At 41.1% G+C, this 18,537-nt stretch overlaps 1 protein-coding gene and 1 long non-coding RNA gene across 2 annotated transcripts in view; one reads left to right on the forward strand and one right to left on the reverse strand.

The window, feature by feature from the left end:
- The window catches only part of ZFAT (zinc finger and AT-hook domain containing), an 87,616-nt gene extending 86,191 nt beyond the window's left edge, over positions 1 to 1,425 (reverse strand). Inside the window, exon 1 of the mRNA XM_074557373.1 lies at positions 1,246 to 1,425. Within this exon, the coding sequence (XP_074413474.1) occupies positions 1,246 to 1,264 (19 nt within the window). The 5' untranslated portion in view covers positions 1,265 to 1,425. The remainder of the gene's footprint in view (positions 1 to 1,245) is intronic.
- On the forward strand, positions 2 to 17,784 carry LOC141731474 (uncharacterized). The gene is made up of 2 exons (XR_012583559.1): positions 2 to 309; positions 15,094 to 17,784. It is a non-coding gene; the product is annotated as an uncharacterized LOC141731474 (long non-coding RNA).
- The last annotated feature ends 753 nt before the right edge of the window (positions 17,785 to 18,537 follow it).

Raw genomic sequence — 18,537 nt, forward strand, 5'->3', positions numbered from 1 at the left:
CAGTGGCGCCTCGGCTCGGCTCCGCGGGGCGGGGCGGCGCCTGCGCAGTGGCGGCCGCGCGGGGCCGCGTCCCCTGAGGCGCCGCCCGCGGGCTGAGAGAGCGGCGGGAGGAGGATCGGGGACATGGGGACACCGAGACAGGGACACCGGGACAGGAGACACCCGGAACAGCCGCGGCACCCCGGCCTCGGCTCCCCGTGCCCCTCGGAGCACCCGCCGCGCGCCCCAGGACCCCCGGAGGCCGGGGCTGCGCAGCTCAGGCTGACACAACCTCGGGATGCCAAAGGCGTTTTAATTCACCAGCTGTGGGTAAAATGTGTTTTAATGAGCCTGGTACTTTAGCACATACGAGGGGGTCATAGAATGGACTGGGTGGAAGGGTCTCTAAATACCATCTCGTTCAAACCTTTCTGTAAGCCAGGTTTTTCCGAGCCCCATCCCACCTGGCCTTGAACACTTCCAGGAATGGGACATCCACAGCTTCCCGGTGAATCTTGGGTCTGATTGACTCAAAAATCTGCAGTCTTGCCACCCTCACAGTAAAGGATTTCTTCCTAATTTAAACTTTGCTTCTGAGGTAAAGAGCTGAGATCAAGGGGAACCAGGGTGTGTGTCCCTTGTCCTCCGTGTCACCACAGGTAACTCTGGCAGGACTGTCTGAACAAACACCCTTGGTGCTTATGGCCATGAAAAGGCAAGTGTGAGGGAGCAGGCTCATTTGTGTGTAAAAGTCACCTCTCCTTGCTGGTGTCACAACTTGCACCACCTTTACACAGAGCTTTGCTCCATCACTTTACCCATCAATGCTTCTCTTACTCAGAATTACTTAGATGAGACAACTCTTAGGAAAACATGTTCTTTAGAATTTATGTCAGAGACATGAGTAGAAGACAGAAGGGAAAGACCAGACCTTTCCAGAGGCTGAGGTTGGATACAAAATTTTTTTGTCTCCTCTGACCAAATGAAAATAACAGAGCAATATTATAGCAGAGTCATCACTGGGTGTTCTGACCTCATGAGAAGCAGCACTGGGAACCCATCTTCAGCCTTGACCTGCCCTCTTTACCTTGTGGACTCCTTGTACCCATTTCTGCCCCTCTTCCCACCCACTGCACATAGCTTCTGGAGAACATTTCGTACTTCTAGGAGCAATAAAGATGAAAGCACAGTTGTGCTCAGGCACATGCTGCCCATGAAAGGAAAGGACTGTGCTCTTTTTTGGACGTGAATAATATTCATCCTTACCTTGGCATTGGAAGAACATTCTCTGGTCCTTGAGTCACTGAGCCTCACTACAGCAAGGGGGGTGGATTGTCCTGCCAAGAAAAGCACTTGTCTTCACATAGAGCCATTGCTTGAGCATCCACGTGCCACGTGGTTTACTTTTACACACATATATTGCATACAGCTCTGCTTTCCACAATCACAAGCCTGTTTAAAAGGCTACATTAATAAAGGCTTGTTCTTTACCTAAGGCAAGAAATCAGAGTTGGAATTGCTGAGCTTTGCTGCCTGGCCCAGTCAAAATGTTTGGAGGGGTCTGTCTGTTGGATGTCAGAAAAGAAAGAAAAGCTGTCACTGTTGAGGTGCCTGGCCACGTCACAGAGCTACATGAAGTAAAGTTTTAGCAGCTCTGAATCAACAATTTCACAGCTTAAATAAAAATACCCTCAAGTTCTTCGAAGTGGCATCATGTCCAAAGCCACATAACTCGTCACCAGCAGAGTTCAGCTTCACCACACACAACACAGATCCAGCTACTGCAATCACCAGCATGGGTTGTGAGGCCCTCTTGGCACAGAGGGCAGGAATTCCTGGGGCTGTCCTGTGACCCTTGATGGTCCCTTCCAGCTCAGGGTATTTTGTGATTCCATGAACAGATCCCCTCTCTAGCAGGAGCCTGATCCCAGTCTGTTCATCCCATTCTGTCACAGTTTCCTTATTGACAAAACTCCAGGCCCACAGCACCCCTGCTTTCCCTGTCCCTCCTGCACATCCCCTTGCCTGACCTCCTTTGTTGTTCTTCAGGTCCCAGTCCCAGGTTTCATTCACAGAAATATCTTTCCTGTTTTCCTCAAGTGCTCTTTCCAGATGCTCTCTGCACTTTCTCACCCCTGATGTCTCTCTAGCCACTTGTAGAGAAGCTCCTGCACACAAGTTCTTATCAAATACAGCTCCCAGTTCCTTCTCTTCAGCCACTGAGTAGCTCCTTCTCATACCTCTATGCCTGGCTGGTATGAGCTGATTTCTCCTGAACCAATTCTTGAATAATAATAATAATAATAATCATCATCATCATCATCATCTCTACCAAGTGCTGGAGAATGCAAAGTTCAAATACAGAGCAAGTTCAGTATTGCAATTGCACAGGGCTTCAGCCTGCATCTGGAGCTGGAATCCATGAACAGAGTGTGGATGCCCTTATTGAGGGCACAGCAGATGCTGACTTCTCCTTTTCCCAGTTATATGGTTTTATTTACAAATAGGAAAAGCATTTCACTGAAGATATGTATTCCCAAGTGTGAAATGAGAGTGCAGCTTGCTTGGCTGTTCCATTAGAGCAGCCCCACAGAATTAAGGTGATAAAATCAATCAAAAGTTAGAATTAGTACAGCTTTGTGCAGTTTTCATTTCTGTTTGTATAAGCTATTTCTGGGAATCTTTCACATCCCACAGTCATAGCCTGCATTTGTTCAGAGTCTCTGACTCATTCAGCGTTGCTGACGTACCTGACCTAGATATGAATGAGGGCTACACAGCACAGGGGCTCATCTGTAGCACAAGACTCTGCCTGGTTTGTTACAGAAGCTGGAAATTGTTGAGTGGTAAACATGAGGTTTTATGAAGGGAGATTAGGAACAGATTCTTCTCTGAGTTCATTTATGATATAAAACCAGCATTCATTAATTGCATCTTCCTCTTTTTCTGCTTCCTCACTGTGGCATTTGCAATGTGCTTTGAAAAGCTTTACATATTTCTGTAGTTGAAATTTTTAGCATCTGTGCTTAAATGTGATAATTACTTTTAAATTCCTCTTATCCTAGATGTCATATATTGAAGATATCTAGTTAGGGAAGCTTTACCCTAAACTTCAGTGTGTCACTTTGCCTTTTTTCTCCCATGAGCATTTCAGAAAATAAAGTAATTTCTGTTGAAATAGCAAATCAATAAATGTCCCATAAGCACCCAAAACAGAATGAGGCAAAGCTCTGTGGAGGGAAGATACAATAACTGGCTAAATGAGGCAGTTGTCCAGTGAGAAAAAGCAGTAAATTATGTGACTGTGACCTAAGGATCTGCAACAAAAAATACCAACAGAGGATAAAAACAAACAAGTGCCAACAGCCTTGATTTAGACACTTAATGACCTTGCAGTGTTTGAATTTCCAACCTGATTTTTATTATATACCAGTGTTTTAAGACAAAAATTCTTTATGCCTCTACCTATGAAGTAGAGGGCATAAAGCGTTCCAAAAGAGAGCAGAACTCAGGTATAACAAGTTAAGTATTGTAAGAAATGGTGTAAAATAAAACCTCCAACTTTGTGTGCACTTGTTATAGAATGGAAAAAGCCCAAAACATGTGTCTTGGGTTTTTTAATAATTATACAAGACACATACACTCTACTGCATTTGAGTTTCCTGTGCTTGCTTGCAAACAATTCCCTGGGCAGTTCCAATGCATGACAACCCTTTCTGTGAATATCCAATAATACCAGACCTAAACTTTCCCTCGTGCAACTTGAGGCCTTTACCTCCTGTCCCTTGTCACTTGGGAGAAGAGGCCAACTCCCCTCTGGATCCACTCTCCTTTCAGGTGGCTGTAGAGAGCAATTAAGTGCCCCCAGCCTCCTTTTCTCCAGGCTGAGCACCCCCAGCTCCCTCTGCTGCTCCTCATCAGCCTTGTGCTCCACACCCTTCCCCAGCTCAGCTGCTCTTATCTGGGCATGCTCCTGCACCTCAATCTCTGTCTTGTAGTGAGGGACATAGAACTGTGCCAAGTACAGTGGGACAGCCAGTGCCCAGGGACAGCCAGTGCCCTGGTCCTGCTGGCCACACCAGTGCTAACACACAAGGCCAGGAGGCCACCAGCCTTCTTGCCCACCTGGGCACACACGGGCTCGTGTTCAGCTGCTGTTGGCCAGCACTCCCAGGGCCTTTCCCGCTGGGGAACTTTCCTGCCACTCTGTCCCCAGCCTAGGACACTGCAGGGCATTGTTGGGACATGAGGGCAGGACCCAGCACTTGGCCTTATTGAACCTCATACAACTGGTCTGCGCCCGTCGATCCAGCCAGTCCAGATCCCTCTGCACAACCTTCCTACCCTCCCGCAGACCAACACTCCCTCTCATACCTTTAATGTATGTCCTTAATGTCCTTACCCACAGTGTTTGGTGTCCTTAGTGTCCCTTGGTGTACCTTAATGAAGGTACATTTAATCCCCTCATTCAGGTCACCAATAAAGATCCTAATCAGGGCTGGACAGAGTACTGAGCCCTGGGAAACGCCACTGGTGACTGGCCACCAACTGGCTGTGTCACCATTCACCACCACTCTGGGCTCAGCCAGTCAGCCAGGTTTTAGCCAGCAAAGAGTGCACCTGCCCAAGCTGTGGGAAGCCAGTTTCTCCAGGAGAATGCTGTGAGAAGAGCATTCTCATGGTGCTTCCCATGTCAAAGGCTTTGCTGAAGTCCAGGTAGCATGTAGGAATGTGTCCCCTGTTGACGGAGTGACAAAACTATCTTTTGTCCCCTTAAAATGGAAATAAGCCCAGAAGTTTCTCTCCTCAATTAGGTGAAAAAGGCATCTCACAGGACCCGGGGGACTTCACCTCAAACCTAAGGATAGCTAATTGGACAGAAGCCAAAAAGTCCCATCTGGGCAATTTACTAGAAAAAGAAGAGAACAAAGAAACTAATCACTTTTGTGAGGTGTTTTACCAGGGGTGGGAGGGCCTCTTGCACCTGGATTGTTTTTTTCTGTAGAGAGTTTGTTATTTTGCCTTTTATTTTAAAACCTTTTTGTTTCCAACACTGCCACAGAAGCCATCCTGCTGATTTTATGCCTTCTAAGGTAGCTGAGCTATCTTGGATGTGCAATAGATCTCCCAAGAGCTTACGAGACCTGGCTCAAGGAGACTCCTATTTCAGTAGACAACATCCACAGCCTTTTCCTCACCCACTACATTGTCACCTGGTCATAGAAGGTCAGGTTTGTCAAGCAGGACCTGCCTTGCATGACCCCCTGCTGGTGGGACTGATCCCCTGATTGTTCTTTATGTGGTGACACACACAGTGATTGGCACCATGACTTCCCCTGGCACCACGGTCAGGCTGTAATTCCCACATCCTCCTGCCAGCCCTTCATGGGTGTTGCATTTGCCAACCTGAAGTCCTCTGGGAGCTCCCCACATAAGCCAGGACTGCTGATAAACGATGGAGAGTGCCAGGGCTCTTCCTCCATTCCATCACTGCTCTGGGGTGGATCCCATCCAGCCCCATGGACGAGTTGCATTATTTTTAAAAGAAAAGGGACCATTGTTTAGTGAGAGCAAAGACTAAACTTTGTAAAGTAATTAAGCAGTTCTTCCTGGGTTTTGTAAACTGTTTTTCCACTAAGGGAAAACTTGAGCTATATTTACAGCTGCGGAGGTAATCAGCAGTATCCATTTAATATAGATTCTAGGGGAGGACACAGAAGAGAGCATTCTCAAAAGCTACACAGGTTTAAGAAATTATTTTAAAGTTAATTAGCACATGTATTTTTATCAGATTTTTATTTTCTCATTGATTTCAAAGGGAAAACAGTTTGAGTTTATGCTCTTCACTTTTGGAAGTTCTACTTGAAAATGCAAAGATGAATGCTCAGAAATTATAGGGGGTTGTTTGGCAATCAGCTTTATGCTTAAGGAAGAAAAGTTACCATTGCCTTCCTGTAAATGCTACATTATTTTTTCCACATTATCTGTCTGCAGTAACTGTATCTGCTTGTTATTTTTATCTGCCATGTTTAATGTTGAGTTCTTGTTTAGGACTGCATAATTGCTGTTTTCTTGTTACAGAACATTAACTTTATGCTTCCAGTAACAACTTTATAATGAAAATGCTAATAAAAATGGGGCAGTGCAAACTACACAGTTACAAATCTCTCCAGAGCTTAGTATGAGGCTTATCATAATTCTTGACATCTCAGGATTGTATAGTCTACTGATACTGATTACACTGCACAGTTAATTTAAAAATTATCTCCTGCAGGCCTGAGAGAAAGACAACAATTATAAATAACTTCAGAAAAATATATATATACTGAAAATGCTTCTAATAAAGATTCTGGTTTTCTCAGTGTAGCAATATAGTCACTGCAGGACTCAGAAATACCCTGTATTAATCACATTTCTGCTTGCAGGTTTATTCTATTTAATCCTATTACAAGTGTACAGCATGTTTTTCCTTTGGTAGGTGGTGTCAGACTAGCTTGAGACAGCAGCACAGGCTGGAACACTGTGCAGGTTTAAATGGCAGTTTTCCTTGTTCTTTTAAGTACTTTTGGATTGGGGGTTGTTTTCTTACACATGGACCTGTAAGACAAGAAATTATATTAGAAAAATGAAAGTTAAGAAATGCTATTATGTGCTGTTTCTTCAGTCTAGTAAAAAATGAACACTGTGCAGCTGGATGAGATAGAAATGCATGTGAGAAAGCAAACTTTGCCTTAAGCTTTTCAAAATGTAGGACTGTCAGAAGATGATTTATATTTATGATTATTTATAAAACGTGTGGCACAATATCCAAACAGCACCCTGATTTCATTCTTTTCACGTTTACTGTAATTCAGGCAAGAGGAAATATACATACACGCCAAATAAAAAAGGTAAATTCATAGTACAAATGGAATATTCTCCACACCACTACGTGGTACTGAAAAAGGCACAAAGAGAGGTGTAGAGGATAGACATCTTTGTTATCCTATTTCTGCTGGGAAAGTTGCCACTCCTCTCATGGAACAGGGAGCTATTTATAGGATAGTGGAACAGAAAGGAAAAGCAGCACCAATCATACTGGGTTTGATTTATTAGCTCTACAGGAGGAATTTGACAAGCATGATGTGCCCAAACGATACAAATCTGACAGCTCCTCCATGATTTGTGTGATGGTAATTGGGTTAGACATTGCATCATATGTTTGACTTCAACAGACTGCTATACAATTCTCAATCTTCATCAATTTTCTGCAAGATTATCATGTCTTTAAATACTTAATACATTAAGTTCTCTCCCAGGAAAATGAGAACCACCACCACCACTACCTACTGACATCATTTACCTGGACTTACGGAAATGGAAACGCATTGGAGACTGTCCCACACAACATCCTTGTCTCCATATTGGAGAGACATGGATGGATAAATGGATGGATGGATGGATGGATGGATGGATGGATGGATGGATGGATGGATGGATGGATGGGATAAAAGCAGGAGGCTTGGAATTAGATGACCTTTCAGGTACCTTCCAAACACTTCTGTATGCCATGAGCTAGGTCTGCCTGCCTGTAGCTTCTGGAGGGTCAGAAGCATCCAGAATTCCCCAGTGCCTATAGAAGGAGGTTGATGGGACCACTGTGACCATATAAACAAGACTCTAAAGCAGCACATTTTTACTTATGAAAAAACCCTAAGGGATCTGTGCCATATTGATACCATTGATTTGCTCATTAATCTCTGCATCTTCCACATTATCACAGCCCAATACTTCCCTCTTTGACATAATAAATGGTGCTGATAGAATGAAAACCCATTAAGAGGGAAAAGCTGTAAATACATCTTTTTTCAGAGTAATATTGCTTGACTGACAAAACGTCCAGTCACCACCTATTCATTCTTTGTTCCTTACAAGGAGGAGAGCACATGCACTGCAGTGTTTGTGGGTGTTTTAACCAACCCCTCCTTCTCCTCTCTCTTACAGAGGAATTTTGAAAGTACTAGAGAGATTACACCTCAAAATGTTTTAAGGAACATTTTCAGTTTTACAGTTTTCCTAAAAATCACTAATACTGCTTATCTTTTGAATACTCCAGCTACTGAAATGTGATAACAGCACTAAATTGTATATTCTACAGGCAGCCTGTGTAAGAGAAGGTGACTTCACTTCTCTAAATATCATTTACTAGGCCTGACAGAGACTCCAGTTATACTCCTTAATTGGAATAAGCAGTTTGAATTTCTTTCTTTATTACTCGTCCAGTGTAAGCTCTCATCTTCAGGTTTCATTGGGCAGTATCTCAAACCCAAACAACTCTGTATTCTGTCTGGCATTGTTCTCTTGGCCATGCTACAAGGTTTTTCCTCATTCAAGAATAATTTATTGTTCCTTTTCCCTTCCTCTGATAAAAACATGTTGAGGGTGCTTAATTTGTCACTCTGCTGCTCTAATGAGATAATTGTTCAAATTGGAGGATAAAAGCAAATAAATTTTGTAGCTTGCACACCTGAATACTCTCTCTATTTTTGGAGCTTTCTTCAGTCATTTTCTGTGTTAACAATGAGTGGAAGTTTAAGCATTAAAGGTTTAGCTAGACTTCTTTCTGCTTCACTTCTCTTTCTCTGGAAGAACAGCACAGTTGCATAACACGTGAAGTGCAGTCCCTAAAAACCATCTGCTCAGTCTCCTTTCGTTAGCACACCATGGCAAGGGTTTGGGTTTGGTTATTTTTGTAACAGACACCACTACTTAAACATCCAATAAAACTATATGAGTTCTGGTTTTATGTTCATACAAGGAAACTCTGCTGAGAAATTACTCATCCCTGTTACAGCTCAGCCATCAATTTTGCAAAACTAATTTATGATTAAACCCATGCATGTATTGTGGACACTTCACATGCTTTATGACAGTTTACATTTGCTCATATTTAGTATCTTCTGATGTATTCTGAACCATAACTGAAGCCTGATTATAATCTCATTCATATTGATGACAGCCAGAAAAAAAACCTCCTTAGAAATCAGTGAAGTCACTCAGTTGTTATGGAATTTTATGGAGTCAGAATCTGGCTTTCAGTCACAACAGTTTTAGATAGATTACACGGTCCCACATCAGCAGCACTACTCTACCATAAAAACAACCATCAAATGCAATTAACAGATGGGAGCTGACATTGAGATCAAGCCTTTGGAAGTTGTTACTTTAGTGTGACCTTACCTATTTTTCTAGCAGAAATGCTGCAGCTCAAACAAAAATTCAGGAAGTCTGGTATTCTAGGATTTCCTAATATCCCATCTGGACACACTGGAGGATATCCAGCCAAGGACCAGCAGAACCTTGACACCCCTTGTGTTTCCCATGCATGCAGGCCATGTCTGCAGAGCTCCAGAACCAGAGCTGCCAGTGAATGGTCAGAGCCTGGCACAGGGCAGTGCTCCACATGGTCACTGTCACACAGCAGCACACATGGATGTTTAATTAAAATGGCATCTACATCAAAAAGGATGTTTCTGATGGAAGGAACTGCAGCCTTCATTCTGCATCCCACCATATTAACTACTGCCTTATCAGTTGAAGCATTGATAAGCAAACATTCTTATCAGCATTGCCCTGAGTAAAACTTCACTTGATTGTTCTTACACTACTATTATATATGAGTGTGTGTGTGTGTGTGTGTGTGTGTGTGTGTGTGTGTGTGTGTATCTACACAGTTTTTATGGTAAATCTGCACTTCAAGCAGTCAAAAAAAATAGAAAAAACAGTTTTAAGATGAGCATCTGTATGAAAACTATTTCTGATTGTTCAACATGCAATTGTTTTTTCTAGTATTAAAAAAAAATCTATATCACAACCTTTACTCTTACCATGAAACACCATCCAAGATTATTTAAATATTTATTTTCTCTAGCAAGCATGTGATGTGGCTATATTTTTCATTTCCTGAATTCACTGATTCCAAATAGGAAAAAACTTTATATAGCAACAAGTCAAAAAAGTTCAGAAAGTAGAAATCTGGGAAATTTGTTTTTCCAAAACCTACAAAACACCTATCAATTTAGTTGACCAAGAAGCATCATAGCACAAATAACATAGATTCTAAGAAGAGATTCCTCACAATTTCTTAACTTAGTTTTCACTAAGTTTTCTGATGTGAGGATGCCTGAGCTAAATGCAGATATAAATACATTTACTAGTGGGAGATGTAACATCACTGTTGAAATTCCTGCAGAACAGAAAGAACCAACATACACACTAGTGCCTCTCATCTTAAAACTACAGAATTATCTTCCCTCTACTTTATCCCTCAAAGGTTCCATCTTTTGATAAGACAGTTTGCTTCTTGCTTTCCTGCATCTATCCTATAACACCTGCTTTTTTCCAAGAACAATTTAAGCAGGAAGGGGTTGGGGGTATTTCTTTGTTTCATAGCAGAAGCCAGATGTCATTAACACATCTGAAGATACAAAGTTTGTGTCTCCAGCTGACAGAGACAGACCAGTGTCAACCCCTTGGTGTGGGATGCATCCAAGAAGCACCTCTGCCTGGAGAACCAGAGCAGCAATGACAGTGGAAATCCTGGGTGTGTTATGGCTCAGTACAGGCAGGAAGCAGCCCACAGCAGCTATGGCAGGCAGTTCGTGGGATGAACGAGACTTCATGTCTCGTGGGACATCACACACAGTTAAAAAGCTTCTGTGGACTGCCAACACTGGACTGTGATCCAGGTTAGAGATTTGCTGTCTTATAAATTCCTTAGAATAAGTGTGAAACATCTCCAGAAAAAGAGATGGTTAACAGATCTCATTTTCCACTAGACGGTAGTTAGTCAATTCCACTAATTTAATAATATGTGGGGAAATGTGTTTATTAAAAAAAAGCATTAAGACATGCACTTAATGTATATGCTTTCAGCATGCTTTCCATAGCCTTAAGTAAACAGAGCTCAGTTCACAAAGCATCTTTCATCCCCGCCGCTTCCCTTTTTCCTGTCAGACAAAGATAAGGCTTCTGTGAAGCTTGGAAAAATAATTTTTCACTTTATTAAAATAGCAGATTTTTCAGATAAAGTCATATTGTTTACAGGAAATGATTTCCCTGCTGAGACAGTGATGTTATCAGACAACAAACAATTCTGACTGACATAAACTGCATTTCCTTCGTTCTGCTTCCAGAGCCCATGAACTGTTCCATGGATCAGGCTTTCCTTGGCTGCAGAGGTGGACAAGTGAGGGATCTGCTGCTCCTTAACAGGAAGAGAAAACCCAATGCCACAGCTAAGACCCTCACTACTCATACTCACCTACTATCATGTTTTAAGTTCAAGTTTTAGGCAGTTTGAACTTTGTCTGTACTCTCCCCAGACACAGAACCTCTATAAAACATGATTTAAGCTAAGCAGAACTGGCACAGCTGGTTAAAAGGAAGCGAGCTGCATTTTGGAAGAGTCTTAGTAAACACAACAGACAAGTAAAGCAAATATCAATAAACATCTATTGCAAAACTTGTATTTTTAGTAGAAGACAAATCCAGGAAGAATAAAACATATGAATAAATGTATTTTCAAAATTGCTGTGAAAAAATCCACATTAACTATGCCCCTGTATTTTTCAAGAGAAATTTAATTTTTAAGTGGCTTACCATTGATGTCATATCTATAAACAACTTCCAGACAATCTTATAAATCATTCACACTCAATCTTTGCCCAAGGTATTTATCCCGTTTTAGTTTAGGCCATCACTGGCACCATGGAATTATCACTGTTTACCTAAAAAGCATCAACAAAATGGAAGAAAAAAGTGAACTACACTATTTAAAACAATGTGTCAAATTCTGCAGGGTTATTTTATGCTGGGAAACTAGAAGTTTAGTTTAACACAAACCAGAATGCCAAACATTACCTCAACAAGGAGGAATAGTACCAAAATCAATGTCTGATTCTCAAATGAAGATTTTCACAAAACAGAAAACAAGTCAGCACTCACAAGTGCAGCCAAGCAGGAAGGGTACACACAGGCACTCATTCCCCTATCAAATCCTCACTTAGAAAAACCAAAAACAAACAACTCCTTCTTCCCCCTGTCAAATACTGGTCCTGACACTCCTCAGTCAGTGCGTTTTCTCCCTCAGGAGAAGCCAAACTATTTGAAATTATTTGATACACTATCATTATAACCTACTCTACTGCCTATGTAACCAAGGAGTAGCTAAACCAAATCCACAAACCTGGAACCACAAAGAACTCTTGAAAAACCCAACTATTCAAATACTTACATTAATGAAAGCTTCAACAGGCTCATTGGTTTTCTATATTTACATTTTACTCCTAATGAGTTTTTAAGCACTGCATCAAAAGCAGTCAGAACTGTTCTTTAATAGAACAACAGTAAGTGTCCAGTTGGATCATACTTCAGTTTCTGCAATATGAATTCTAGATTTCAAATGTATTAAAAAAAACCAAAAAACCAACAAACCTGCTGAAATACCAAACATGCCTCCACATTTGATCTGCTCAGTTTGGTTACTCGTTGTCTGTGCTACCAAGGAAATTAGTTTCACATAGAGGCACTGGCTGAAAAGATGAATCTCAGACATTTTGGTTGGCAGTAACTGTTGATTTGAGGATTCCTTCTTGCCATCAAACTTTTTTTTTCTGTTTTTGTCACTACAATTGCATGGCGACATGTGCTGGTGCACACAGAGCACCAAGCAAGGACATGCATCCAGTCTGAGAAAGGACAGCAAGAACATTTCACTGACACCAGAGCTGTGCTGGTCACACAGCCTGCTCCTTCCTGGGAGCAAGGGCAGGAATCACAGTGGATGGGTCAAGAGTGTGAGTCAGCATTCACCACCACACAACAAGTGACAGCAAAGCCGCAAGATGTCACAGCCTCACAGGGAAATCCTTCTGTCTCGGCACTTTCCTCCCGCTTCAGCACAGCTGCCAAACCCAGCATTCCCAGAGCAACCCACGGCAGGATGGGTGAAGCAAAGACAGCAGAACTTGAGGAAAGTTCTGTCAGGCAGAGTCAGGGACAGCACGAGGCACTGATTCTGGGAAATGGAATAGAATACACAGACATGCAGATTCTTTCTGGAGATAAGCTTGTTTTTAATTACATCATCTCTCCTGAGGAGGAGAACTTGCATCCCTCGTTCTTCCCTACTTCATCCCAGCTGGAGATCTGTGTTTTGTACCAGTTAAACAGATGCACTGAATAAAACCACAGAAGAACAGTTTTGTACATGCACAAGTGCACACACAGCAAACACATGGTTGCACTGCAGTGTTCACACAGACAGGGGTGATGTTCAGACACAGGATTTGATGTTATTTCTTCCATGCAATTCCTCCAGTGCCATGTCTTGCATAACACCTGCCCACAAGGACTTCTACGTATTAAAAAGACCTCTTCAGTTTGTAAGCAAAAATAGAAGCACAACAAAATGTTAAATTATAACAAAATGGGGCTCATGTATGTAAATTTAAATGAGGACAAATCCTCTTACTGATTTTTATAATGTATTTGGCTTCATAAGTAAAAAATATTAGAGTCTGAGCCTTTCAAATATTAACAAGGGTACCAGATTGTAAAAGTGATCCTCAAAAAACCTGTTTATACTTTAAGAAGATGAGGAATTCCATGTACCCCATTCTTTCATTTGAATAAAAATATTTAAGTTCTGTCTTTAAATTTTTTGGTACCTAAGAATGCCCAAATGCTGAAGCCATATTTCATTTAACAACACATCCATCAACAGAATTATCAGTGATTCTAAGACATGATAGAAAAAGAGCTACTAGAAAAAGAAGAGATCCTTGTATTCTTTTTCCTCCTATGCAGATTTCCCGTATCAGAGATATTTATCATTTTTTTAAGATAAAAGGCAACAGAAATTGTTAAAGCTTAGTAGTTTTACTACTTTAATGATCTCTTGGTTTGGAAATTGATTTTACAGCACCCTGTAAGTTTATTCCTCCTTTGACAATGATCAAGTAGATAATAAGCAATAAATCACTGCTGCAACTGAGAACTGAACATTCAAGATAAGGTTTTAGATTATTTCTGTCATCTGGGTATGAGACATTGCTTTTCAAGCAAAGATATATTGTCACAGTTTATTTGCAATTAGAAAGATACAGATCCCATCAGTTAAAGCCTGTTTCCCAACAAACATGCAGGCCTTTATACAGCCAGAATCATAATTTCAGTATCAAGAGATTTCTAGAAATGCATATTGCCTCCATAGAAATTAGTGCTTACAATAATAAATACTACTGAAAAATAGGATTCCCTGCTTGCCAGTGTCACTTGGTCATTGAGGAAAGCTGCCTTTCCAAGTCAGTTGAATTAAAACACCACCCCCCAGCCCCACCACTTACTATAGCTGAGTGTAGGATGTTTACAGGAACTAAAAATTACCTGAACTATACAAATACAGCAGTGCTTTTCAGGATATAAAAAATAAATCGGCAGACATACTCTAGTGTGTGGATTTGCACCACTCATAAAGTACACGCAACTCTTATTAACCTTCACTAACATTGTGAAGTCAATCCATGCATTTTAACATTTAATCTTCTGAATATCAGAACTCAGTAATATCCATCTGCAGTCCCTGATGTTGTAGAGATCCAAAAGCAAAAATAAGATGTTTCTCTCTCACAGCCCCTGTAAAAGAGCATGCTACTGCACTTACATGCCAAGGCCCTGGATGTTCAGTACAGGCACCTTCTAGAAATCCCAATTTTTCAAACTGAAGCTCAACTCTAAAATATATATGGGAGATAAACGGGGTGGTACAAACTGGGAGTCCTCAAAAATGCCCATCTCAAATTCTATGGATTAATAACCCTTTGTTTATATTTCCACAGTTTCCTTAGCGTGCTAAATTTTACAGCATTTGTTGCAACATTTGCGCATCTTATTTTTATGTTCTTAAAATAATTCCCATTTCTCCTCTGGAACTTTTTAAAGGCAATTCTACTATTTCAATTATTTTCATTCTTATTTTCACCTCCAGTTTCAGCTACTCAGAGATACAAGTAATTTTAATAGCAGAAGAGCAAAACATTCCTCAGCCTCACCATCTGAACTTGTATTTTACAGGTGTGTTTAATGTGATGTCCAGTCTTGAACAAACAAGACCTCAGCAGTGCAGGAAGATAAAATTCTGATGAACCCAATCAGTCAGAAGGCCGAGCCTCAGCCTTCTCCAAGTTCTTCTCTGAACAGGTGTTTGCAGCTTTACTGGGTAAAAGGAATCACAGATGCAGATTATTTCATGCACAGAGGAGGGGGAAAGCCCTCCAAATATTTTAACAGTTGTTCTTTGTATGAAGGAAAACATGAGCTCAAGCAATTCTGCTGAATGCAGCTGTGAGTTCCAAGCAAGGAAAGACAGCACTTGAGCAGGCCAGTGCAAAGGACACAGGACTGCCTTTGGAGTCACCAAGGACTTTGGAATATTGCTCAGAAGTGGCCACAAAACGTGCTCAGAGCAATACCACAGGCAAGCAAAGCACTGGGCTTCACAGACACTCCACCTACTCAGCAAGGGTCAGCCTTGGTATTCATCACAAGCTTTTATCAGCAAAGGCAGCTGTGCTTGTACCTGCACGTACAGCTAATGCCACCCACCCAAAAGCAGCAGCTGTGTGGCCACTGTGTCACTCTGGATCCCAGCCTGATCTTCAGTCAGGTACTTCCCTCTGCTGCAAAACACCAGGAACTGATCCATGTCACACAACACCGGCTTCACAGGAACAAGATGAGGTCATTTGCTTGCTGGGCATCAGGCTGATGTGTCAAATCTGCCTCTTCTGTTCCCAAACTTCACTGCTGTGCCTGTGAGCCTGTCTTGCTTCATTCTGCAACAATTGCTTCAACTCCTCATCCCCACCAGAACTGCACACAAATCCCCATCATCCCTTCCCAGACATCCCAGTACTGCAAAGCTCACCTGGGATCATGGCATAAACATGTATTTGGACAACACTACAACACCCACCTTCTTCAGCTGCAAACAACAGCCACATTTGAGACATATTAAGATGTTAGGACTTGGTATTTCAAGACCAGAGAAAGCAGATCTTTTCATTTCAAACACTTGGCAAAAAAACCCCAAAAAAACTCAAACAAAAATACAGTGTGGATTTTAAAATTTATTTATTTATTGCAGTTACAAGCTATTTCAAATTGTTTGCATGTGCTGACATGTGACAGCTGTGTTTGAGTACATGGATTAAACACCAGTACAATATGAAGGTATGCACAAGTTCAATTCCACAGGACTGGACTGACAAACTGCACAAGGACTAGGCTTATTGAAAACAAAAAAAAGCAGCACTAGTGTGGCATGCGGAATGGCTAAGACAGCACTAACCAAAATGAACACTAGATTAGTTATAATACATTTACTTTGAACTAAGAACTTTGTTAGAAAAACAATTTCCTTTCTTCTAAGTCCAAATACTGTCTAGAACTAGGAAATGCTACATGTTTACAGCAAAGAAAGCTTGGAAAACAACCACCAGCATTTTTTTAAGGCATCAAGCTTTGTAGCTTCTGCATCAAAGTCCTTTCTATAAATAGACAGCCATGATTTATCAAACCAAATAAGACTGTTATTTTTAAAAAAGGTATTTTAACTGAGGTTATATTAGGTGTGCAAGTTGCTTTAAAAATCTTTGTAGAGGTGCTAGCAATGAATTAGATCAATAAATAATTTCACAACCTTCTATCACCACACATGTTCCTGTGTCACCAGACAGGACACAGGGTAAGGAACACAATGGTTACAGCAATGGGACCATCACAGAAAAATGGCTGTCCTTGGTTCACCTTTGGTCATTCACTGACAGCTTCAAAATCATCACCTTTCCAATGCTTATTAGTCCAGCTTTCCCAGGACTAAGAAATCCTCCCAGTTTTAATTCTGATAAGAAGAAAATATTTTACTTCTTAAAAGCATATATATTTTTGTTCATAATAATCTTTTACAGAACCACGATAGTGAAGCTAAACAAATAAATACCTAGGTTTGTTATACTAACATTTAAATTCAACAAAACATTTCATTTAAGTGTTAGGGCATAAAAAAAATAACATCTGGGGGGGTAGAACAGAGAGCTAGATTATTGCAAGAATATTTTTTCTATTAGCAGCAGTTACTCCCATTGGCCATCCCTTTAAAAATAAAAGGCTATAGAGTGAAACAAAGAAGGAAAGAAATCCCGGGCAAGATCCAGGCAACAGCATGTGCAGATCCCACTGGAGAAAAGTGGAAAGCTGAAGCTTTTCTGCAGATACTGTTCCTGATGTCATGACTGTTTGAAGTTGTTCAGGAACTGAACCAGTGAAGACTTCTGAAGGAATATTTTCAAAAGCTGCTATTTCCAAGAAAAGCAAACCATGGTGGGGGCAGCACAAACCACAGCACAGACAAGGCCATACACTGTGGATTGGGAGAACAGCAAACCCAGACTGGGTGATGTTTTTAACCTTTATTTTGGTCTTGGGTTATGCTCAGCTAACAATCAGGAGCACAATCTTCTCACAAGGAGACTTGGAATACAAAATTCCACAGAAAAAAAAAGGAAGGCACAGCAGATATGAGGCCTGCTAAGTATTGGACAGAAGTGATTATAATTTATCCTCACAGCCCAAAGTAAGAGAAGCTGCTAAAACAGACCATTGGTGAAGCAATGAAGGGTTCAGGGGAACTGCAGAAGTTCACCACCTCTGGTCATTCCAAGGAAGCCTAATCCTGTAGTTTATAACACAAAGCAGGAAAGAACTCAGCTTTGAGCAAAGCATACACCAGCGTTGGATCTCCATTTCAGATCAGATTTCAGGAGGTCACACCTACCAGCCAGGATAATTCACAGGGAGGCAATTCATCTCTGTCTGCAGAAACACTGCTTGACAAATCTAAATGCACATATGGATTCATGACAGCTTCTCCTCCTGCTGTTGTCCAAGCATAGCCAGGTGCAGCAAACATCTGACTGAAAGCTGGAGCTGGTACAGCTTCCAGTCGGGGATGTTTACAGCAACAGACTATGATACATCACTGCAAGGGCCTGGGTGCAGGGCAGCTGCTCACCTCTAGGAGAGGGAAATAAAAAAAGAAAGGGTTTAGACTAGCTCCTGTAGCATTCCAGCCAATTACTGTGCAGCTAATATTGAAGAAAACATGTTTTTACATTCAGTAGCAAAAATAGTTTTAGATTCACACACAATTTACATTAAATTAACATTTCTAAATGTAGCAACTAGATGAAAAATTCTCAATTTCAATATGCATTTTGAGACCTCTCTAGGTTCAAACAGATTCATTCTTATTTATATTTATTTATAAATATATATTTAATTTATACATTTAAAACAGATATAAAATAATTATTATTTTAAAGAGACAGTGACTTTACTTCCCTATAGACTCATTCCTGGAGCTCTCAAAAACAGATTTCCACTTTGAACTTTCCCATGAATTTTGAAAATGGCTATTCTCTCATAAATATTTATCATTTTAAATACAGCTCTATGCAA

Source organism: Zonotrichia albicollis, chromosome 1 (assembly GCF_047830755.1).
Source record: "Zonotrichia albicollis isolate bZonAlb1 chromosome 1, bZonAlb1.hap1, whole genome shotgun sequence".
NCBI lineage: Eukaryota > Metazoa > Chordata > Aves > Passeriformes > Passerellidae > Zonotrichia > Zonotrichia albicollis.